The 25,175-nt window shown below is 39.8% G+C and overlaps 1 protein-coding gene across 10 annotated transcripts in view; it reads left to right on the top strand.

Moving 5' to 3' along the window:
* The window catches only part of ATG10 (autophagy related 10), a 154,407-nt gene that overhangs the window by 102,429 nt on the left and 26,803 nt on the right, over positions 1–25,175 (top strand). For all 10 annotated transcript variants that reach the window (XR_004001059.1, XR_004001058.1, XM_030567892.1 and 7 more), the window contains 2 exons: positions 1,287–1,413; positions 11,529–11,626. Coding sequence is in view for 8 of the 10 variants with exons in the window: in XM_030567892.1 (XP_030423752.1) it covers positions 1,287–1,413; positions 11,529–11,626 (225 nt within the window). In the remaining 2 variants the exon portion in view is untranslated. The remainder of the gene's footprint in view (positions 1–1,286; positions 1,414–11,528; positions 11,627–25,175) is intronic.

Raw genomic sequence — 25,175 nt, 5'->3', positions numbered from 1 at the left:
TTTTCAAGGCTCAGCAAGTGCACGTGAATTTTGTGGATATTTCAGTTTTGTCTTCTTGGAAAATTTGTTCGAATATATCTAATTAGCTTATTTAATAGGTTAAAAAGGTAATGGCCTTATTTTCAGAGTGATAAACGTTCGCAATTGGTTGTAAAGTCAATAAGAACTATGGGTGCTCAGCACCTTTTGAAAATTATGTTCATACATTGGTAAAAGAAGATACAAAACGTAAGCTGGTAATTGGGATCTCCTGGGAATGTATCGGAATGCTTCCGCTTGTGAACAAACAGAAGAGGTGAAGCCCAATCTATAGTTGAAGTTGATTTTAGCAGCATATAGAAAGAGGAGGGGAAAAATTGTTTCAGCTTCAGAAGTATTATTAACCAACACAACCTCTTGCAAAATAGCTCTTATTAAAAATGGAACTCAGAATTTTCTGCATAAAATGAATTATCCTTTGGAAAGTAAGAACATAAGAACAGCCATACTGGGTCAGACCAAAGATCCATCTAGCCCAGTATCCTATCTTACAACAGTTGCCAATGCCAGGTGCTCCAGAGGGAATGAACAGAACAGGTAATCATCAAGTGATCCATCCCCTGTCACCCATTCCAAGCTTCTGAAAAACAGAGGGTAGGAACATCATCCCTGCCCATCCTGGCTAATGGCCATTGATGGACCTATCTGCCATGAATTTATCTACTTCTTTTTGAAGCCTGTTATAGTCTTGGCCTTCACAACATCCTCTGGCAAAGAGTTCCACAGGTTGACTGTGTATTGTGTGAAGAAATACTTCGTTTTGTTTGTTTTAAACCTGCAGATTCTTTAGGGATCTATTGTAATTTTACCTTCAGTTGCTAGGATGATCTTCAGTAGTAACAGGTAACTAAAGGAGTAGCTGCTGTAGCCAGCATATTGCTAAAAGTATTATGATAAAGATTTTCCACAGTTGCTTTGTTGTCTGATTGTCTCACAAAAGCAATCTGAATTAATTAAGGCCACAATCCTTCAAAGACTTACACATGGGTTTAACTATATACACACTCCTCATGGTGTGTGAAGTGAAGCATATAGATAAATCTTTGCAGAATTGGGGCTTTCGTGTTTTTCTTTCTGGTTTTACTATTTCCTCAGGACTCAACTGATGAGTGTTCAGTAAGAGACAATGCCTCTCATGTCTGCTCCTTATATTTATTAAATTAATTACTATAACGGTAGCCCTTATTTTCTCCTCACGGATAAGCCCATAATTTACTGAAGTACTGTATTAATGTTTGTTGTTTTAGGAAGCCCTGGATGATTCTCAAGCATCTGAAATCTGTGCAACATCAGAAGTGATTCGTTATGAGTATCATGTCTTGTATTCCAGCAGCTACCAAGTACCTGTGCTTTACTTTAGGGCATGCTTTTTAGGTAAGACTTGTTATACATTTAACACATAGTAAAAGAAAAAAATGCAGAGATGAAGTGGAATCTTTGAAACAGATTTTGTACTCAACTGGCAGTATAATAATCATGTTTAATATAAAAAAATATGAGATGGGGTGTTCACTAGTAAATTTTCTGATACTCCAGACACTGAGAGTCTCAGGACCTTGGAGTAGATGATATCATCTCAGCCTGGAGAAGTCTGATCTTTAGACTCCTGGCATCATGCCCATAGTTGACGAAACCTGGTGGCCATTTTTCTTTTTTGATTTCTTTAAATGAATATAAAGAACTTAAAGCTACAGCATCAAATTCAGCCATGGAATAAGTAAGCTCTACTGCAGTGACTTCAGCTGAGTTGCGCCTGCTTATTTCAGAGCTGAATTGGATCCACAATGATTAGGTCAAAATTTACATTTAAAAAACAGTCTGTATGCTGTCTTTCTTTCTAATTTAAACAGTTTTTAAAAGATAACAAATCTTTTAAACATAAAACCAACATAAAGTCAGTTTGCACTGGAAGAAACAGTTTTAAAACATTGCGTAAAATGACTGAAATCAATAAAATAATTTATTTTCTGCCTAATCTATACATCTTATCACCCATTGCCCAGTTACTACTGCCAATGTGATTTCACTCTGTCTCCTGTCAGGAAAGTGAAACACACTGTCTCCCTTCATAGCCACTGTTAGTCATGCTTATTTTATCAACAAGCATAGAGGGATCATACTCCAGCACTGTCTGTGCTTCTCTCCTCTTCCCAAAGACAATGCACTTGGGGTTGAGGAGTTGGAATCTTGAGGTCATTTCTAAACTTGGTCTCTTGCATGGCAGCATGAGCAGATTTTGTGTTTTGAATGATCTTCTAATTTTATCTTGATGAAGACATCTGAACGTTGCCTGTGATATTTTTCTTTTTAATTAAAAAGTCGCTTAAGCTGCTTTGACTGTGTTTGGTAGATTTAATCATTCATGGATTTATTGTTTAATCACTTCTAATTTTGCAATGTTAGCGTTTTAACAGGCACTTTAGATTTCAAATTGAAAAATGAATTGTCAGGCTCACTGGTGAAAAGATTTTAGTTTGAGATGCAATTTCTAAGAACTGATGATTTGGGGTAAATGTTCAAATTGGGGAATTGGGGATACAGCTCAGTCTCCGTAACCACCAACAGATCACAAATTCTCATACAGTTCATGTCGCAAATTTATTCCTAGGACTGTTACAAGCATTTACAAATGTGCAATAATCTGTCATTAAACTTGTTTTGCAGGCAGAAGGATAAAGAAACTCTTGCTAGTCAGTAACTTTTGCTGTCTCGAAATAACATAGTAAGAGGCTGATTAATTTATTTGTGGTGCTGAAAAATGTCATCTTCTCGGTTTTAGTTGAATTAACAGTATACCTTCTCTGTGTAAGAGAATGGTGAAGCTGCAGGTAGAGGAAACAGTATTTCTATAGTACTGTACTTTCATATAATTAGTATTCACTATAAGCAGTTAATCACCAGAGAAGAGCTCCCAGAGACAAAACAAGTTGTTTAGCTTGTCAGCATCAGGGAATCGGAGGTGTTGAAACATGACTCCTTATAGCTGGAAGTGGATATTACAGAAGCTGGTGGATGAGCTAATGCACAATCTTAGTATTATGTGCCAACAGCTCCCCTTGCAGTACAGAACTGTAATTGTTCCTACAAGTATAATTATGTTTTTAACACACTTCTTGGGAATCTTCACAGTCGAAAATTATGGGTTTTTTGAGAATTTCTGGAGTCATCTGGAGTCTCTTTATATCCTTATTAACATTTTTCTTTTGGTGTCTGGCTTGAAGAGAGGAGGATACAAATACTGGCATCCAACTCTTTTTTTTCCCAGAAGAATATTCTATTAGTACTGAATCTCTTATTTTCATTCTGTATAGCATAGTTTTTTGGATATTGGAAATCTTTCCTGTGATACAGATTATCTACTTACTGCTTGGTGCTATCCAAAACCCCCAATATGACATTATTCAGACTATACAGATCATTATTTATGACAGACATCTGAGCAAGCTTTTCCTTTGCCTTGCCTGGTCCCCACTTTTGCCTTTTCATTATGATGTTACTATTCTTACCATGATAACTCTTTGCCCCTTTTTCTTCTGACAGCCACTATTGTTCAGCTCTTCCGTTTGCTGAGTAGGTGGGAGAACACCCCACACTCAGCCCTACATCAGCTCAGTGGTTTGAGAATTGGCTTACTAAACTCAGGGTTGTGAGTTCAGTCCTTGAGAGGGCCATTTAGGGATCTGGGGCAAAAATCTGTCTGGGGATTGGTCCTGCTTTGATCAGGCGGTTGGTCTAGATGACCTCCTAAGGTCCTTTCCAGCCCTGATATTCTATGAATTAATTGTTTATCTGCTTACAACATATGAAATTTGGCAACTCTGTAAATTGTCGTTATTGCATATAGATTAGGTGGTGAGAACAGTTCTTTCTGACTCTCTCTCCCCTATGCGGTCCAAAGTTCTCCAGGCTCAGGGCTACAGGGACCCTAAATCTGGAAACAGGATCATGTTATTAGGCCAGTTCACTCTTTTTTAATTTAATTTTTAACTTGCAAAAATATAAAGGTGAAATTGGTCTTACAAACCTAAAATCTTGGTATTTGAACTGTTTTGGAACTTCCCTTGTGTTAGAATCATTGTTAGAAAATTATTTTGTCTCCTCTGGGGTTCCCCAGGATCTCCCCTTTTTGGTATGTTACATCCTAAATATCCTGCATTGCTAGGATTCTCTGGAGTAGGTGGGTTGTGCGTGGTTTCCATTGAAGCCTGTCTGTATCTCCCTTTACATTAACGAGAGTGGGTTGCAAGAAATAAATGTGAGCTGTAACCCTTCTAGGGACTTTGATCATCATGCTCCCACAGGAAAGGGCTAATCTGGAATCCCAAACTCAGTTTCTGCACTGCAGTGTGTTACATGGCCATTAGACCTGCAGGCCAGCCTAGGAAATAATAATTCCTCTGTTCAACCAGACTACATAGCTTTGTATATTTTACAATATTCATGAACACTTCCTTACGTTGTCTGTTATAAAAATGACTGGTGCCAGCACACCCAAGTCTGCACCCTCCTAGGCACACTATTTGAAAAAAACTGTTCTAGAATAATGACATCCTTCATTTCTCCTATTGTATGAGATTCCATCTTGAAGGGAGTTACTCAGTCAGTCTCTGGCTGCACCCTTAAGGAAAAAAAAGGCTCCCCAAGAAATTGTTTCTGGTACTTTTCCACTAAGATCCTCAGCTGTTCTTGGATGGTAGCTTTGAGAACTTCATGGTCGGTTGCAACATCTTTGTCCGGCTTTAATTCTCGTTTACAAGAAGAGCGAATGAGCTGAGACATTAATGGCTGATTCTCCCTTCAATGTATTCCACAAGGTCAAATTTGTTCTTTATCCTCATCCAAACTTTATACCTACCTGAAACTGATCATCATCTGGAATTCTTCCTGAAATCTCCTCCTTATCCAGGGAAAGTTAAACTACATTACCCTACATGTCAGAAGGACTTGAATTTGCATAGAATGAAAACATTTAGGAAAGATATCTAGACTCTTTGTAGACTTCGAGGGTCAATGTATAGGAAAGACCTCTATGCCTTAGTGAGGGCAAAGACTTGGTCTGTGAATAATGACTAAACGTGATGCCTGATGCCCTTATTCTAACAGATACGTTAGAAGCATTGTAGAGCACAAAGAGAAAGTTCTTAGGCATCACATATTCCTCTGAAACAATCCTTCACTGACTCCTGCTGCTCCTCAGGCAAAAGGTCCAGCAGTGAAAGAGTCCGTCTCCAAGATGATGCAAAATGGTATAGAACATAAGCTTGGTAGCAGGAGGACATCCCTGGCGTCCCAGAAGAATATACTTTTCCTTCCCCCCAAATGCAACCCTTCTTCATTGACCTTTTTCCAATGGAAGTTCTTAGTCTTCTCCCTAGCTGCTGAGACTACCAAGATCCAAGAATATGGATAGCTGAAGAAATACAGGAATCCTGGTTAAAGTATCTTGATGTAGCCTATAAGATTTCATTGAGACAACTGGTGTAAGCAGTCAGCCTTCTTCGATGCTAACATGAACCAGAAGTCCTGGGCTGCGTCTAGTAACCCTGCATTAATCAAAAGAGTAACTTTCCTTTTCCTTTAGCCTTCAGGATGCCAAAAGAGGTGATGTATTTTTATGGACTGTAATGGTCTCTGGCTCCAGGGAACCTTCCATACATTCCAACAGCTCCTGAAGCTGCTCATAATCTTGTGGTTATGCGGATGTAGCATGTGGACATGGTTATCACTCCTGATCTTCAGGAAAAGAATGAAGCAAGACATCCACCATCTTTTCCTCCTCACAGGCAGAGGAGGAGTCACAGATGCTGGCTAGCGGTGAAAAAGGAGAATTGGTGGAGTTGTGACAGATATGGCTATGTCCTGTCACATTCTTGGGAGACCTTATTGAATTAAGTTTAAGTTAAATTAATAGCTTATGTATTATTGTGGGCCAGGACTTTAGGTAATCTCTCCAGGTGGAAGATGTGATGTGAGGTGTGGTAGTTAAAAGGACTATATTGAAAATGTGCCAGACAAGAAAGGACAATTTGGACAATAAGTGTGAATTGGATTTCCTGGGGAACACCAGGCAGAGGTTAATGCAAATTCCGCACCTCTGGTTAAGCAAAAATCAAGCCTTCCGAAGCTATGCCCTGAGGAGAGGGTTTTTGTCTGTTGATTACCTGATCCCAGGGATTGGAGATCAAAGGCCCAAGCCATATAAAGAAATGGCTGAACTGACCAGCCTGGGTTCTGGTTCTGAATCTAAGGCAGTTATGAACTTCTAACCATGAGGAGAACCCAGTTACGGGTTTTGAAAGACTGACACCTACCAGAATGCATGGGTTGGAGCCAAGATGACCTCTGATAAGATTTTTAGAATTCACGTATGTTCTTTTATTGTTTTTAATATGTTTTCTTGGTAATACTTTCACCTTTAGGATAAATGTGCTTACTTATAAAGAGCTGCATGGTAACTTATAATTGCTGGCATTTATGTTATTCATAGCCTTTGAAGAGAAAGCAAAGCACATATGCTGGACTTTTCAAGCAGCCTGGCTTGCTGAGAATATCACAGCATAAAGCAGGGAGCTGCACAGCCTTAAAATCCTCAGTCAGGAGGGAGATAGACGCGAGTCTACACCCAAGAGAGGGACAGTTGGGAGCCAGAAGCCTTTAAGTAGGTGCCTTCAAGGGACCATGGAGGGGGATTACAGGTGCATTTACCCTGAAACTATGACAGGAATGTGATGGACATTGCACTCTAACTCTTTTAGGAACTTCTGGTTTGTAGGGCCACTATCATAAGGCAAGCTTAGAACTGTAGGACTGGAAGGGATATCGAGAGGTCTTCGAGTCTAGTCCTCAGCACTCAAGGCAGGACTAAGTATTATCTAGACCATCTGTGACGGGTGTTTATCTAACCTGCTCTTAGACATCTCCAATGATGGAGATTCCACAACCTTCCTAGGCAATATATTCCACTGCTTTACCACCCTGACAGGGAAGTTTATCCTAATGTCCAATCTGGTGCTGCCTGTGGACCTGAAGTGTAAATACTCGGGGTGCTGAACACCAGTCGGGTAGTGAGCCTTCCTGAGACAACACACATCAGTTCTGAGAACAGAGTCTTGTTCTCTGGTTCTTTAAGAGGCAACTTAGCCATGATGCTCCTGGTGCCAAGCATGGGGTCAAACTAAGCCAAACAAGAAAACAAAACTTTAGCTAGAAGTGTCATAAATTAAAATCCTTAATTAACTAAACTACAAGGAAAAAAAGATATGATAGAAACTCGGGAGAACCCCAGTATGGCTCTCTGGGAATGGAGCCAAGATTTTTATATCTGCTGCAACCTTTCTAACTGTAGAAAGGAAGAAACTGAAGCAGCTGGAATTGCATAGCCCTTATATAGTCTTGGCTCCAAACATTCGGTGCTAAGAAGGGGTGCTCTTTACTGTTTTCTGGATGTTCCTGAATCTTGCTAGCATCAGGGTGCATAACCCACCTTGGAATATGGAAAAACATTTCTCAAAGGAATTCGATTATGCCCATTTCACAGAGAGATAAAATGTGAAGACCTGAGGCTCTGATTAATAAGGTGTCCATCCTAAGAAAAGTTTGGTGCTGATTGCTGCTGCTTGTGTCTATCTAGATTCATATACCTGGTCTGGTGAATTGATTTGTCCAAGGCCATATACTGTCATAAGTTAGTGGCAGTGACAGGAGTAGTATTCAGGAGTTCCTAACTCCCACCTCTTTGCTCATTCCTCTTTTAGACTGTGCTAAAAAAAAATCAGACATTTCCTGGTTGGACATTTCCCAAGACAACTTTCCCATTTTCCTTTGGGTAGGTGTCAGAGTCCACATTCAGTCTCCACTGTTGCGGATGTATTGGTTAGTGGTTCTTTAGTGGTAACTCTCATGTGCTACCGGTTCTGAACCAAATTCTTGGAGTCTTTTAAAACTCTAAATTCATGACATATCATGTGCTGGCTTTTTGATTTTAATGGCACCTATGTTTTGTCAAAGCACAGTAAATCTTGTATAACACACAGGAGAAGTATAGATGTGTGAAAAAAATTTCATTTCACTCTGTGACATTGTATGCAGATTATTTAATGAACTAATTAACAAATAAACTACATATTTGCACTTGTGGTCAACACACCCTGCTCAAAGCAAAGGTGGGGATAGGACATGGAGCTGCACAAAACTTGGCAGCAGTGGCAGGGATGGATAGGTGGGTGCACACTGGAGGACCCTAAGGCCAACTCTGGGCCCTTCACCTTTTCTCCCTTGCACTTCCCTGTGTTTGCTGTTCTGGCTGCCATCACCTCCTCTTTCTGGCTGCACCTTCCCTGCTCTGATCCAACAGTGGGAGTAGGGACATAAGAGGCAAAGGTGCCACACTGTCCCTTGTGGTTAGCAGCAACAATTACAGACTACTTCTGCTGTCCAGTTGGCTGTGTGTGATCTAACTGGGCTGCAGGAATGTGCGATAAGGTTGGTAAATGTATGAACGTTGGCAGCCATAGGGCCTGGAGGACTTGGAGTGTCCACAGAATATAGATGTGTGTTTTGTCCAAAATTGTGTGCATTTGCTTTAGGTAAAAGGCATGTAAAGCTAGTATAGCAAAAACAAGCAAACAAAAATAACTTGAAACAATTGACCAAGGGCATGCAAACCAGTGAACTTCCCAACACAAAACACTCCGCTATTCAAATGTTTGCTGGGAGTAGATTTCTGCTATTTACCACCCTTACCACCATCACTGAAAAAATAAAACTACCAACACCTCCCTCCTTCCCAGGTTGCTTGCTACCAGAACAATCCTCTGGTCAGTCATGCTGCATCCTCCCATAGTCTAGATATTTGTGAGAGAAGATTGCTAGCCTTTCAGGCACTAATTCTTCCCACCAACACAGCTGGTCCTCATATCCATTAAATGCTTGATAACCCTGTTCCTTTGGCTGCTGGATCAAACCAGAGGAATCACCTGGCTGATTTCGGGCACCATTGAGAAGATGTCCTATCATTCAGCAGACCTAGACTGGTAAATTAAGGTAGGGCGCTATGGGAAAAAATAGCTAGCTGCAGTATGCATCTTTATCAATTCCCAGATGAATTACATTAAAATGGACTTTAGGTTAAGGGTAGTTAGGCTAAATACGTACAGGGATGGTCTAATTGTAACAAACAATACAGGAAATTCAGACAAGTTAAATGTAAATCAAAATATGTTATGGTACGAAATGCACAGTTTGGCATTCAAATAGCCTTCACTCTGCCGGCAGTGATGCTATGAAACAACAATATATGTTTATGATAAAGTATTTAGGTGTCATTGTCCCAGAATAAACTTTGTGCCTTGGTTAGTTTTTGAAAACAAATATTTAGAATTAATGGTATTTTTTACCATTAATTCTTCATTACGGAAAGTTCCTCCTTCCACATGTCCACCGTCTCCTCTTATTATCAGTGGGACTGAGGCCACAGGCTTCCCTCAGTTAAGATGCCCTCTTTCAAAATAGCTACTGCCTTCCATGTTCCACTGGTAATTCAGACAAGCTGGGGAAGATAGTGGCCCCTGCACTGTCAGCAGGCAGAGAGGAATACGGTAAGTGGAGAAAAATGGAGGAAGTGGCCTGGCATCTGGTGCCCAAGGACAGCCTCTGGCTTCAGTCCCAGGAATAGGAGATGGCAGCCATTTGAAAGACGACAATTCTTGGCTGAATTATCTGAAGTAGAATGTTATTCTTTAGTCTTTGCTGAAGGCAAAACTTCCAGTTATGTAGAATAATGACAAAGTATGACCATTAATCTTAAAAAATATTTTTCAAATGTAGTCTATACACAAGACTTCAGTGAGTTAATTATATGGGAAGCTTGAAGAGTCTGTTTTTTCATTACTGAAATCTTTTGGGCCAAACCATGACTGACATCAGCTGCTACATTTTTTAAAGGACACATTTTTAAATTAATTTTAATTCAATTTAATTAATGGATTTGTAATTTCTCAGAACATTTATTCTATAACTCAAAGATTAAGTGCTGTAATTTTGAGGAGGAGATGCTGCATTTTTTTATAGATAAAGTGGTAGAAATTTTGCTTTAAGTGCAAAATTCATCTCATTCTTAACTATGGATATTCAACCAGTACCTCCATAATACTAAAGCAGAGTAAATCCATTTAGAATCAGAGTAATCTATTCAGTGATTTTGGAATCTCAAGGTGCTCAAGTATCACATTGAAGATACACAGATACCAGGGTGGGAGTACAATATAGAAACCTAGATGTGCCTTAAAGTCCTACACTGGAGTATCACAAATCTAGTATATCCTAGATTTTGCATTTGTACCTTCAATTTGGCTGAAAGATGTGGAAAATAAGTTTCCATGGAGCCTGTAATAGCTGCATAGAGGATGCGATTTAAGAGCATACATTAATCCTTCCAAAGTTAGATTAAATTTAAGAAGCATAAATTAACAAACTTCTCTTTAATGTCAACTGTTGACCTACCCCACTGTAGTCTAATGATCTGTCATCACAACACAGAGGGTATGTTGGTCTGACAAGCCACATGTTCTTGAGGATGGCAAAATATAGTTACTGGATCCTCGAATGCTTAATTTGCCACATGTTTTGATGCTACCGGAGTATGATGCTTATGTCAGAGTAGAATTTAGTGCTGTTTTCTAAATGTAAACAGAAAATAAGATAAAAGAGAGACTGTAGGTAGTTGGTTTTTTCCTTGTATCTAAACATGACATTCAAATGTTAATTGGATGAATAAATCTTGTTCATTTTACAGACACGAAAATGTCAATGGATTAGCACTGTTTATCACAGGATAATGGCCTTCTGACACCCGATAAATGCCAAGATGAAGCTACTTATTGGAAATAGATCAAAATATTCTATTGCTATTTGTCAAAAACAAATATTGATACAAAATTGACATGCTTATTTTCAAAGTGGTTGACTATAATCTTGTGTCATAATTCTATTTTAACGCCACAGGTAATATCCAGGACATAAAAGTAAATACTGCATGTATACAGTTGGGGGCAAAAAGTCTGTAGAACACTAAAAAGTATTTACCTTTTGTTTATAGAATTTTGTTTCTCATTCATTATTTGTATTTGTGAAATATTTGATAATAAAAATATTTTGCACTTATATATCATTTGTCCAAGGAGCTCATCTTTACAAAACATAATTTAGTCTCACAGCTCTCTTATAGTGTGTTAGCTAAATTATTCTCTCCATTTTACATGTAGGGAAATTGAGCAGCAGATAGCTTAAGGTATAGTTTTAAGCGCACATACAGATCAGGATTTGAGCTGTGCTGCTTGGGAATTACTGGTACAGAATTTGACTAGTTATGTTTTTGCTGTTGTCATGTCTGTTTTGATTTTCAGTTAATTAGTATTTTTTAGATTTATATGAAGCATTCGATATATTTAATACAAGATCACTGTGAGAGTATTGTATGTGTCTTTTTACAGATGGAAGACCTTTAACTCTGGATGAAATTTGGGAAGGCGTTCATGAATGCTACCGGGCTCGTCTACTGGAGGGGCCCTGGGACACCATTACACAACAGGTTAGATGCTACTATTCTTTTACAGTATGGAATTCATTTACCAAGAGAGTAGATAGTATTAGATTCATCGATTAAAATAGAAGAGGCTTTGTGTGTATTGTGCAGTGATTCATGGGGTGGCTACTAATTATGTTATCAAGAAGACTGAAGTGTAACTTTCAATTTAACATAAACTAATAATTGTAAAATGAAGGATTAACTTAGTTTGTTAGTCAAATACTTGTTATTGCTGATAAATGTTAAAGTCAATTACTTAATGAAGTCCGTGTTTTAAAAGAAACAGTTTAGCTCAATAGTATACTTGTAACTTGTTTTGACTATCCTCTGCTAAAGGTGATTAAACCCGTAATTTTAAATAGCACTAAAAGTCACTAGAATTAGTATTAGTGTTCCAGTACAGTTATGGACTTTTCTCAAGAATCCAATAATTGCCCTCTAGAAAATGGTCTGGATCAGGGGCGGGCAAACTTTTTGGACTCAAGGCCACACTGGGTTTCGGAAATGTATGGAGGCACGTTAGGGCAGGCTGTGCCTCACCAAACAGCCAGGCATGCACGGCCCTACCCCCCCACCCAATTCTTTCCCCCTGACGTCCCCCCCCCGGGACCCCAGCCACATCCACCACATACACCCACGCTCCCTGTCCCCGGAACCCCCGCCCTGCACCTGCCGCCCCATCCAACCCCTCCTCTCATTCCTGACTGCCCCCCTGGCACTCCTGCCCCATCCAACCACTCTTCCTATCCCCTGACTGTCCGCTGACCCCCCCATCCAACCCTCCCCTCCTTCCTGACTGCCCCCCTGGGACTCCTGCCCCATCCAACCACTCCTTCTTCCTATCCTTCTGACTGTCCCTGACTCCCCATCCAACCCCCCTCACTTCCTGACGCACCCCCTGGGACTCCTGCCTCCATTCAACCTCTGTTCCCCGCCCTCTGACTGCCCCGACTCCTGTCCACCCCCCGAACTCCCCTGCCCCCTTACCACTCTGCCTGGAGCACTGGTGGCTGGCGGCGCTACATCTGCGCCACCTGGCTGGAGCCAGCCACGTCACCGCTCAGCACAGAGCACCAAGTCAGGCTGGGCTCTGCAGCTGCGCTGCCCCAGGAGCTCAGAGCCCTGCCACCCAGAGCATTGCGCCAGCTGTACAGTGAGCTGAGGCTGCAGGGAAGAGGGAACAACGAGGGAGGGGCCGGGGACTAGCCTCCCAGGCCAGGAGCTCAGGGGCCTGGCAGGAGGGTCCCGCGGGCTGGATGTGGCCAATGGGCCGTAGTTTGCCCACCTCTGGTCTAGATTGTGCATGACAAGAATGGGCCTTGTGGTAAGGCTCTAAGCAGGACTCAGGAGATCTGGGTTCAGTTTCTGGCTTTGCCACAGGTCTCCTATATAACCTTGGACATGTTATTTTGTGTCAGTTCCCCACTGTAGAATTAGGATAATACTACTTGCTACCTCATCCCCACCTCCACCCCAGCCTTTTGTCTGCCTCGTCTATTTAAAGTGTAAACTCTTCAGGGCAAGAACTCTCTCTTACTCTGTGTTTGTACAGTACCTAGCTCAGTGAAGCCCTGATCTCAGCTGGGGCCTCTAGATGCTATCATAATACAAGTAACAAACAATAATGAAGCACATTCATAAAAGATGCACAGTCATGGGAATTCGAGCTGCGTTCATGTCTGCACAATCCCAAACTATTCTCATTGTTCGTATCACAGCAGTGCTTGGAGACCCCAACTGAGATTGTATGTATGCTGTTTGTTGTGCACTTCTAGGTCTTGCCTGTGAGTTTGCAGAATACAACTGTTGTTAATAAGTACCTGTAGTCAATGCATTACTTAGCGTGACCTGTCCATTGCAGACTAAGGATGAGCAAATCAGAGTTTAATAAAATCTGATAGCTGATAAACTGGTCTTCTCCAGTGGATATCACGGTTCAAATTGTAAATTTTCTTCATTTAAAGCTGGATAGTAACTAGTTCTACATTGGGCAGGAACAATTCAATTAGTCTTCCTTTCCTTATTTAACAGAGCTAGGATCACCCTCAGTCCTTGCATTTCCAGTGCACCAAGGACCTGAGACTCTAATGCCAGCAACAGTGCTAGGAACCCTTAGGGCTAGGGATGGAACAGGCCCTACACCCTCTGTACTTTCCAACAGAGCTGTCTGGCATGTAGAATGATTGCATGCTATAACCTGTAGAATGTGTAGCAGAAGCCTCTGCTGTGTGCACTCCATAAGCAATGTGCCTTCCTAGCTGCTGCACCTCTACACCTCCCCTACCTATGGGCTGTTGCTTAAAGCCACAATCAAACTCTTTTGTGAAAAGAACAGTGTATGCCACGCCTACGGCTATATAGGAAGAGTAAATCGTAATACAAATGTTTCTGAGAATAAAGGAAGTTTCAGTGACAGAATATGTGTGTACTGTGCAAAATTAGAGTAATGGAAGCCAAAAACAAAGCTGATGTTTACCTGTAAAGGAGCAATGAAATAAAACTGCCCTGAGATACATAACACCAAATGGTGTGCATGAAACACACAGATACACACAAGCTTGTGGTAACAAGCTTATTGGCTGGTAAAATATGCTTTGCACTGAAGCTAATGTCTTTGTGGCACCTTTCCAGGAATAATACACTACATTTTAGTCCAATGTGAACTTAAATATCAGGGGAAACCATTTTGCAAAACAGACAGTTATAGTAGCAAGATATTAATTGAATATATACTATGGTGATTTCCTATGAAATGGGGAAATTGCAGAATGAGTTTAACTCTCTTTTCAGGAATAATACAGACTATGGGCCTCAGGGTGATGGCTCAAGGGAATTCAGACATCAGTGTGATAAGGGATTGCTGGCAATTAGGGGCTAAGCCCCACCAATAAGACCACTAATTATTTTGGATATATATTTTAATAGTTTTATACTTTCATTAATTTTCTGTGCAATATGTTCTCCCTAAGGCTGAGTTTGTCACTGATTTAAGACTGGAATTCCATTGAATTCAGCATGGTTGCACCACTTCACAGCAGTAATGAACTTGATCCAATGTCTCCAATTGCATCCTGGTTGTGAAATGGGGTGCTGATCTTGCTGAGTCCCTCCTTTCTCTGTATGGCTATGAGTGAGAGCCTGCAAGAAGAGCAGATTTCTATGTGCGGTGGTGTTAATTTTAGATTAATCCAGAGAGAAGCTGAGTGTTGAGGGCTCATTAATAGGTGATCCAACCTCCTTTGGTCTGGTTGAAAAACAATAACAAGGCAGGGGAGAGTCACATGGGAGGGAAGGAACTAGTGCAGTTAGTGGTGTTGCCAACACTATCACATATTTTTAGTGCCAGCTATCACTGGTGTAACAAACACATTTCCCCATGTAAAACTGGGAGATAGGAATGCCAGACCAAATATAAAAAACTATTATACAAGTAAGACTATTCACAAAGGAATTACAGAAGGTAATAAACATACTAAGCAATTGCCTGCCAGTCTCACACCAAAACAGGAGCTAGGACTACAAGAAAGTCTTTTCTAGATCTGAGAGTTGAACTGACATGCACCCTTCTCTGTCTCCTGTCTGCTTATATGGGCTGACGCACTTGGTCACATGAGATAGATTTAACTAGGTAGGGACACAGGTCACTTGGTGGATGTCACTTGCTGTCTCACCAAATCAAACTCAAAACTCTCAGTATCCATGAACAGCAATCAGAGAAAGTTCATAGTATTCAGATAAATCAGAAGAAATTCTACAAACCATTCACCATTCCAACATGAACAAAATTTGAGCATAAATTCATAGATTCTAGGGTCAGAAGGGACCAATGTGATCATCTAGTCCGACCCCCTGCACAAAGCAGGCCACAGAACCATACCCATCCAGTTCTATAACAAACCTCTAACTTATGCCTGAGTTATTGAAGTCGTCAAATTGTGGTTTGAAGACCTCAAGCTGCAGAGAATCCACCAGCAAATGACCCATGCCCCACGCTGCAGGGGAAGGCGAAAAACCTCCAGGGCCTCTGCCAATCTGCCCTGGAGGAAAATTCCTTCCCGACCCCAAATATGGCAATCAGCTAAACCCTGAGCATGTGCGCAAGACTCACCAGCCAGCACTCAGAAAAGAATTCTCTGCAGTAACTCAGATCCCATCCCATCCAACATCCCATCACCAACCACTGGGCATACTTATCTGGTGATAATCAAAGATCAATTGCCAAAATTAGGCTCTCCCATCATACCATCCCTTCCATAAACTTATCAAGCTTAATCTTAAAGCCAGATATGTTTTTTGCCCCCACTATTCCCCTTGGAAGGCTGTTCCAGAACTTCACTCCTCTAATGGTTAGAAACCTTCGTCTAATTTCAAGTCTAAACTTCCTAGTGTCCAGTTTATACCCATTCCTTCTTGTATCTACATTGGTACTAAGCTTAAATAATTCCTCTCCCTCCCTAATATTAATCCCTTTAATATATTTATAAAGAGCAAGAATATCCCCCTTCAGCCTTCTTTTGGCTAGACTAAACAAGCCAAGCTCTTTGAGTCTCCTTTCATATGACAGGTTTTCCATTCCTCGGATCATCCTAGTAGCCCGTCTCTGAACCTGGTTCCAGTTTGAATTCATCCTTCTTAAACATGGGAGACCAGAACTGCACACAGTATTCCAGGTGGGGTCTCACCAGCGCCTTATATAACGGTACTAAAACCTCCTTATCTTTGCTGGAAATACCTCGCCTGATGCATCCTAAAACCGCATTAGCTTTTTTAACGGCCATATCACATTGGCGGTTCATAGTCATCCTGTGATCTACCAGTACCCCAAGGTCCTTCTCCTCCTCAGTTGCTTCCAACTGATGCGTCCCCAATCTATATCTAAAGTTCTTATTATTAATCCCTAAGTGCATGTCCTTGCACTTTTCACTATTAAATTTCATCCTATTACTATTACTCCAGTTTACAAGGTCGTCCAGATCTTCCTGTATGATATCCCGGTCCTTCTCCGAGTTAGCAATACCCCCCAGCTTTGTGTCATCCGCGAACTTTATTAGCACATTTCTGCTTTTTGTGCCAAGGTCAGTAATAAAAAGGTTAAATAAGATTGGTCTCAGAACTGATCCTTGAGGAACTCCACTAGTAACCTCCTTCCAGCCTGACAGTTCACCCTTCAGTACGACCCGTTGTAGTCTCCCCTTTAACCAGTTCCTTATCCACCTTTCAATTCTCATATTGATCCCCATCTTTTCCAATTTGACTAATAATTCCGCATGTGGAACCCTGTCAAATGCCTTACTGAAATCAAGGTAAATTAGGTCTACTGCATTTCCTTTGTCTAAATAGTCTGTCACCTTCTCAAAGAAGGAGATCAGGTTGGTTTGGCACGATCTACCTTTAGTAAAACCATGTTGTACTTTGTCCCAATTACCATTGACCTCAATGTCCTTAACTATTTTCTCCTTCAAAATTTTTTCCAATACCTTACATACTACAGATGTCAAACTAACAGGCCTATAGTTACTCGGATCACTCTTTCTCCCTTTCTTAAAGATAGGAACCACATTAGCAATTCTCCAGTTGTACGGTACAACCCCTGAGTTTACTGATTCATTAAAAATTCTTGCTAACGGGCTTGCAATTTCATGCGCCAGTTCCTTTAATATTCTCGGATGAAGATTGTCCGGGCCCTCCGATTTTGTCCCATTAAGCTGTTCAAGTATGGCTTCTACCTCAGATGTGGTAATATCCACCTTCATATCCTCATTCCTGTTTGTCATCCTTCCATTACCCCTAAGCTCCCCATTAGCCTTATTAAAGACTGAGGCAAAGTACTTATTTAGATATTGGGCCATGCTTAGGTTATCCTTAACCTCCTTTCCATCCTCAGTGTGTAGCGGTCCCACTTCTTCTTTCTTTGTTTTTTTCTTATTTATATGGCTATAGAACCTTTTACTATTGGTTTTAATTCCCTTTGCAAGGTTCAACTCTACTTGGCTTTTAGCCTTTCTCACTTTATCCCTACATGTTCTGACCTCACTAAGATAGCTTTCCTTGCTAATCTCACCCTTCTTCCACTCCTTGTAGGCTTTCTGCTTTTTCTTAATCACCTCTCTGAGATGCTTGCTCATCCAGCTTGGTCTACAACTCCTGCCTATGGCTTTTTTCCCCTTTCTTGGGATGCAGTCTTCCGATAGTTTCTGCAGCTGCGACTTAAAGTAATTCCAGGCCTCTTCCGCATTTAGATCCACAAGTTCTTCAGTCCAAACCACTTCCCTAACTAATTTCCTTAATTCTTTAAAGTTAACCCTTTTGAAATCAAAAACCCTAGTCCCAGATCTATTTTTGTTTATCCTTCCATCTAGTTTGAACTGAATTAGCTCATGATCACTCGAACCAAGGTTGTCCCCTACAACCATTTCTTCTATGAGGTCCTCACTGCTCACCAAAACCAAATCTAAAATGGCATCCCCTCTTGTCGGTTCTTCAACTACTTGGTGAAGGAATCCATCAGCTATCACATCCAGAAAAATCTGAGCCCTACTATTCTTGCTAGCACTTGTACTCCAGTCTATATCTGGGAAGTTAAGGTCTCCCATGATCACACATTTCCCATTAGTGTTTACTTCCTTAAAAACATTAAAGAGGTCTCTGTCCATATCCAAATCAGATCCCGGTGGTGTGTAGCACACCCCAAGCGCTATCTCAGGGGAGGCTCTAGTAACTTTCTTTCCCAGTGTGATTTTTGCCCAGACAGACTCTGTCTTGTCCATTCCATCACTTCTTATTTCTTTACAGTTAACCTCCTCATTGATGTACAACGCTACTCCACCACCTTTGGCTTTATTTCTATCTTTCCTAAACAGCACATAGCCTTCAATACCTGTACTCCAGTCATGACTACTATTCCACCACGTTTCTGTTATCCCTATAATATCTGGTTCACTTCCTGCACAGTAGCTCTAGTTCCTCCATTTTGTTCCCTAGGCTCCTCTCATTAGTGTACAGACCTCTTAATTTGTTGCCGTTTGGCTTCACTCACATTTTGTAACCTGTTAGGCACAGACATTCTACCACCAACATCAACAGTTTAGTCTGTTATCTACACTACCCTTCCTCCTTATGCCAATTTCTTCTGTCCATGGCTGTATCCCCTCTTACTTTTTTTTCTTCCCCTCTCAAGGTTAAATTCCGGCATGAGATCTCCTGAACATCTCCCAACCATCTCCCCAAATTTCTAGTTTAAAGCTCTCTAATCAGGTCGGCGAGCCTCCATCCTAGAAGTCTATTCCCTCCTTGCTCAGGTGAAGTCCATCCTGAAAGAACAGTCTTCTGTCCGTAAATGCTTCCCAATGGCTGTACATCCCAAAGCCCTCCTTATGGCACCACTGCCTGAGCCATCTGTTGATCGCCATAATCTTGTCACACCTTTGTCGCCCTTCTCTAGGAACCGGCAGAATCCCACTGAAGATCACCTGAGCCTCGATTTCCTTAAGCGTCTTCCCCAGTCTGGCATAGTCTCCCTGTGAATCAGAATCACATCTGATTCACAGTGCCATTTGAATTCAAACTAGAGTTAATTTTGATATTTGGATTCAGTAATTGGTATACTACTGGTAGTAGAAAGTCATATCAAGCTTCATTTGTTTTACACATTTAGGATTTTACTCCATTTTAACATACTGGGGTCTTGTATTCTAGGAGTCTTACAAAATCTTGCTGCTATACTTTGTACATATGTGTTGCAATGTCAGTGATTTACAAGCTGTGTGATTAAATGCAGGCATATATCTGAAACCAGCATCTGAGATATGAATCAGGTCTGTAAGAGCATAGCTGTAATTACTAGGATGTTGGAGCATATGGTTAAGGTAACCTTTAAACTAATTTCAGTTACTTTAGATTTATTATGGGAAGTCATGTTCACTTGCTGAGGAATTATCTTGAAATATTTTTATTGACTAGCCTGTTTTTTTATTGCAGTAGGCAGAAATCAACTAGTTAATTTCTCATAAATAAATTAGCTTGATAAGTTGCATAGTGGTTTATAAAGATAGTTGATAAACTGTGATGATTTAATTGCACTTCCTCTCGTAATAATCTTTAAATCTGCCAGCTGAAGTTCCAGTGATTGGCTTTCTTCTGTACTGAATCTCCCTGGAATTTTCTGTCACCCCTTTTCTACATCATCAGATAAGTTGTTTTAACTGCTCCCGTTTTAAATAATACAAATCAATTATACAAACACACAGCTGTTTAACGAAACTTCTAAATGTTGCTACACGTCTCTGTGGGTATTTCCTGATGGCTCATAATAACATCAATTTAGCACACCTGGTAAGATCTGTGTGAATTGGAAGTGACTTAATGTGGCAATGACAAGAAAATGAAGTAGTATTTATGGATTACTGATGCTTTTTCAAAATTGTTGCCAAATCTAATTTTGGCTTCTGTTAAAGTCAGTAAGGGAGGTGCAGACGTCACATGATTAGTCCTAAAAGTTTTAGTGTTAATTTGTTCAGTGTTTTCACAGGTATCTTATAGCAGTATTTCCCTCCAGTTCTTATATTTCAGGAAATAGTCCCTTCTCATCTTTATTAGGATTATTGGATTCTAGAAATCCATTCCTTCCTTGAAGCTCAGAGTCTCCAAACATAATTCCATTGTAACTTATCTTGAGCTATAAGCAAACAAAGCTTTCCTCAGCTCTTTCTCAACTGAATTCTCTATCTGAGTTTAACCAGAACAGACTCCCAGACCTGCTTTCTGATGTGTAACCATCCATGACAATGTTACAGCATCATCTCTTGGAATCCCAAATCTTCAGATTTTCATTCCATCACAGAGGAATATTCCTTTGTCCTACATTTTGTTTCTTTCTAGCATTATTGTTTTTTAAAATGAATTGTTAAATCCATTATTTATATTCCCAGTTTGAGAGGTACCATTGGGATTATACTAAATCAGTTTATTTAATATCTTTATTGATAAAGTGGAAGAGAATAAAACAGTATGTCTGTGGCCACTGATGCATATGCTAATTTGGGAGGAGTTGTAAATATAGCAAGGACAGAGAAATAATACAAAGGGTCCTGGAAAGATTTGAAATAGTAGCAGAAGGTAACAAAATGAGACTCAACCTGAAAAAATGCACACTAATACAACTGGGGGAAAATAACTTGAAAAACATTTTCAGTGGAGGGAGAAGCTTAAAAAAACAGAGATAAAGAAAAAGACCATAACGGTGATAGATGGCTGCAAAAGACACTCATTTGACATTGCAATATTCAATAAAAAGAAGCCAGTGCAGTTTTGCGTAGATACACAGAAATAAGGGCTGTCAAATGATTAAGAAAATTAATCCCAATTTATCATGAGATTAAAAATAATAATTGTAATTAATCACAGTTTTAATCACACCGTTAAACAATATTAGAATACCATTTATTTAAATATTTGTGGTTGCCGCAACTCCCATCCTTTCATGTATTTATACCTGCCTACTGTATTTTCCACTCCATACATCTGATGAAGTGGGTTCTAGCCCACGAAAGCTTATGTCTAAATAAATTTGTTAGTCTCTAAGGTGCCACAAGGACTCCTTGTTGTTTTTGCAATTGACAACCCTAACAGAGACATCATGTCAGACAGTACAGAGGTAACACTTCCTCCTCATATGGCTCTGATGTGACCTCACCTGGAATATTGCATTAAATTCTAAGTACAACATTACCAGAAAGAGACTGAAAAATTGGAGACAGCTTAGAGAACACTATTGCATGGGAAGCTGGGAGTTGCTGCCTGGAGGGAAATTCAGAGGAGGGAGAGGCGGAGAAACAAAGATGTATAAAAGGGACAGATACAGAGAAAGCTGGATGGAGCAGGAATTGCAATAAAAGGCAGAAATCTCAGTGGTCACAGGGTGAATCTCTTAACCACTGAATGATGCATAGTGCAGCAAACAGTCACCTAATAATCAATAATATCTAGAAGTTTAATTATATAAAGGCCAGATGCTATCCTTTATCTTTGTGGAAACAACTTGCCATTAGCAGGAGATCTGCTGTGGTTTGAGCATAGTGTAACAAACTGATAATGTCCTGCTGTACTCAAAACTTTATGGAATTAAAATAAACTTTATTGAATGAAATTAAACTTTAATGAATTAGGCTAATACCATTGGGGTTTATTCTATTAAAATTGCAGTTGTGCATGTGTTATTGTGGAATAGTATGCAGCTCCTCTAAGAGGAGGGGGATGCTACTATAATTCCTCCAGTTATTAGCCCTTTTAAAGGTGCCCATTAGTAAAGTTTGCATTTACTAGTTCAAACTAAATTATCCAGGAACCAATAATTAAAAAAAAATTAATAGCCTAGTTTTAAACGGGCTCATGGCCTTCTTCCTAATCGAGCAAGTGAACAAGACCTCTGGTCCACAAAGAACCCCAATCCTTAGAGGAGGACTGGAAAAACTGAGCTTACTGAGGCTCCATAAAACTGCATGCTTGTTCTGAGCTGAAAGCTGTGATAAAACTTAAAACCCAGAAAGAACACCTTGTGTGAAGTGTTAAAGAACTACTCCTGCCAGAGCCTATGTGAGTGTTGGGGTGATCTCTGGTAAGCGTCTAGCAGGCATATAGATTCTTTTATTGTTTTTACTATATCTTCTCTGTAATGCATTTTACTTTAAAAATAAAGTTGGCTTGCAGAAGGAAAGATGTGTGGTATCTATTACTGTGGGCATTCACACTTTTAAGTTTCTGAAGAAAAAGCAAGCTGGTGTACTTCAACAGACTGTCTGCTCCAGAAATAACATAGTAAAAACAGGGCATTTTGTGGCCTGGAAATACCCCGAGTCTGAAAGAAATAAAAGGTGGGCCTCGACACAAGAAAAGCAATGGCAGGGAAGCTTGAAAGCCTGAGAAATGATGATGTTGCAGAACCACTGAGGGGAAATATACGTGCAGTTGCCTTGAACCATAACAAGTAATATGTAGTCAAATTTACAACCAGACCCACAGACTTCTAACTAAAATGCAATTTGGTCCTCTCTACAGAATGAGTTTAACTTTCCTTTAGAGGCTGAGATAGGTTTCAGCCCATATGTTGATAGAAGGGTGAAAATATGGGGCAGAATTAATGTTAATTCACTGTAAATTATACACTTTTTTGAACTGCAAGGGCATTAGAGTATCCACCTTTCCTTTATTGTTAATTTCCATAGTTGAGATTGCTTGTGCTTTTGTTTACGTGAATTGTTTCTTGATATGCTTATACTTTCACTTCAGAGTTCTTTTGCAATCTTAACTTAAAATTATTAGTGGACATAAAACTCCTAAAGACTTATGGACAGAATTTTCAAACCTGAGTGCCTAAAGTGGTCTGATTTTGAGAGGTGCTAAGAACAAGTGGCTTCAAGCTTTAGCTACCTAAATTTAGATACCCAATTTTGAAAGCTGGTCTGGCAATGATGATGCATTAACCTGAAATTTCATGAACTGAAAGGTACCTGGTTCACCTACCCCTATAAATTAAATAAGGTTGCAGACAATAAAAAGTGTTTTGAAAGGTTTACTGCATATGCCCAGTAGCTAATTTTCAATTAATAACTCAGCCATTTGAACTTTAAAACAAAAGGGGCTTTATTCAAGTAATGTCATTTTAAAAACAAAGCAACTTGAATGAAGATGTCCCAAAGTATCTATGTCCCCTGTTTGTTTATTTTTTTTCAAACTATAAGTGAATTTAGCACTCACGAGGTGTCGAAATGACAGCCTTCGAGATTGAAGTCCTCTTCACACAGAATGGATAAGAAATGGGCATCAACAAGGCAAGTTTTTTCATCTGGTCCTGGCAACATGCCTTGAACTTACTCTGGAAGGACCACATCTAGGGACAACAGAGTAATTCGGACTCCATGTCTATTCATTCATTGACCTCTCTTACAGAGAGTATCACTTGGTAATGGATTTTGTGACGTAAACAGTTATTCATTAGGAATTGGATTAAGATCACCCATTAATTTCACATAGGCCTCTGGACATCATTCAGATGATACAGAAATATTTAGAAATTGCTTATTCATTAAAACTGGAAATAAAATTTCCAAACTCTAGGAATATATTTTTTGTTGAAGGGACAATATTGCTGATTTTGTTTGCCATCTGGAGGTCTTGTTTAAAATCCTATCCACTCTCATTTTGAAACAAACAAGAAAAAAATTCTGATGAAGAAGCATGCTGATAGCAATCAGTAGCAAGTGTGTCACCAGTAACCAAGTGGTTTTTGTTTTAAGAGTATGACATTGTAATAAACCCTGACCTTCCCTTGAGAAACACAAAGTCATAAGCACAAGAGAGTTTGTGCATTAAGGCTTAATCAATGTTTAGTGATGATGGAATGTAAAATCAAACATCCAGGGATAGAAATCAGTTTGTCTTGTTGCAGAGGGAGACTCAACAGTTGAAAAACTGCCCTATAAAACTGGAACAAACACTTGATGATTTGAAGGTCCTGCAGAAATTGTCTAAAAATCTTAGAACTGACTCATGAATATGAAGCTAGTGGGGGATTGTGGAATTTATTGATTTTTTTATTATTAAAAAAGCTGTTCAGACACCTCTCCTGTTACACTAAAACAGCATCATGCTAGGCGCTCCTTCTCATCAAGAGAATAAGTAACAAAAGAACATGTAGGTATATGACAAATTCCCCTGATTGTGGCCCTTTCCTCAACATCTCAGAATCTAATTTGGTGCCCCAGCTGCTGTCACCACAATGCTGACATTCAGGGCATTGTGGTGTCCGCAGTTGTTACAATAGTTTGCCAAAACAGAGCAAATCTAATCCACGTAATTCCACGGTGGCTCTTCTGCTCTTAGTTTAGATTGTCTTCCATCAATGTTTCCCTTCCAGAAGTTTTTAAAACACTTTGAGATCCTTAAGACTGAAAGGTGTCCTACAATTGTATTTTTCTCCCTTTATTCCGCTGGTCTCACAAAGCTGCTTTTTCCTGGGCCCCTCTTTCAAAGCCATGCAGAAAAGATAAACTCAGTGGTCTAGCTTATGAACAGTGATCTCTGAAGAAACACTTTCCTTCAAAATTTATTTCCCTTGTAGTGTGTGGTTCACCATTTTTCAAACTCTATAATAAATTTTTTATATATGGGAAATCATTGTTCTCCATGTGATGTTCTAGTAAAAGACCTCTGCCACGCTGCAACTTTAACTTAAAGATCCACCTAGTATAACCCTTAAAATAAAAGTACCAGGTATAGATGCTAATGCTAATAGAACTAGGACTGAGAGTGTCCCTGCTGTTTCTCCTCCACATAGTTCATGCTTCATCAACTCAGATACTCTGTTGGAATGGTAATTAATTTATCTGAAATATTAATAAAGTTCTCAAAAAATTCTACCCTTTATCTCTCTAACAATAAACTTGCTTTCATTTATTTAATTGATTTCACATACTGTATTTCATTATTAACACTTCTGCCACAAAAGTGGATGAATTAGGAGCCCTGTCCTGTAAGTTATAGATCTTTAAGCTTACAT

Source organism: Gopherus evgoodei, chromosome 6, assembly GCF_007399415.2.
Source record: "Gopherus evgoodei ecotype Sinaloan lineage chromosome 6, rGopEvg1_v1.p, whole genome shotgun sequence".
Taxonomy (NCBI): Eukaryota; Metazoa; Chordata; order Testudines; family Testudinidae; genus Gopherus; species Gopherus evgoodei.
This window is presented reverse-complemented; position numbering and strand designations above follow the sequence as displayed.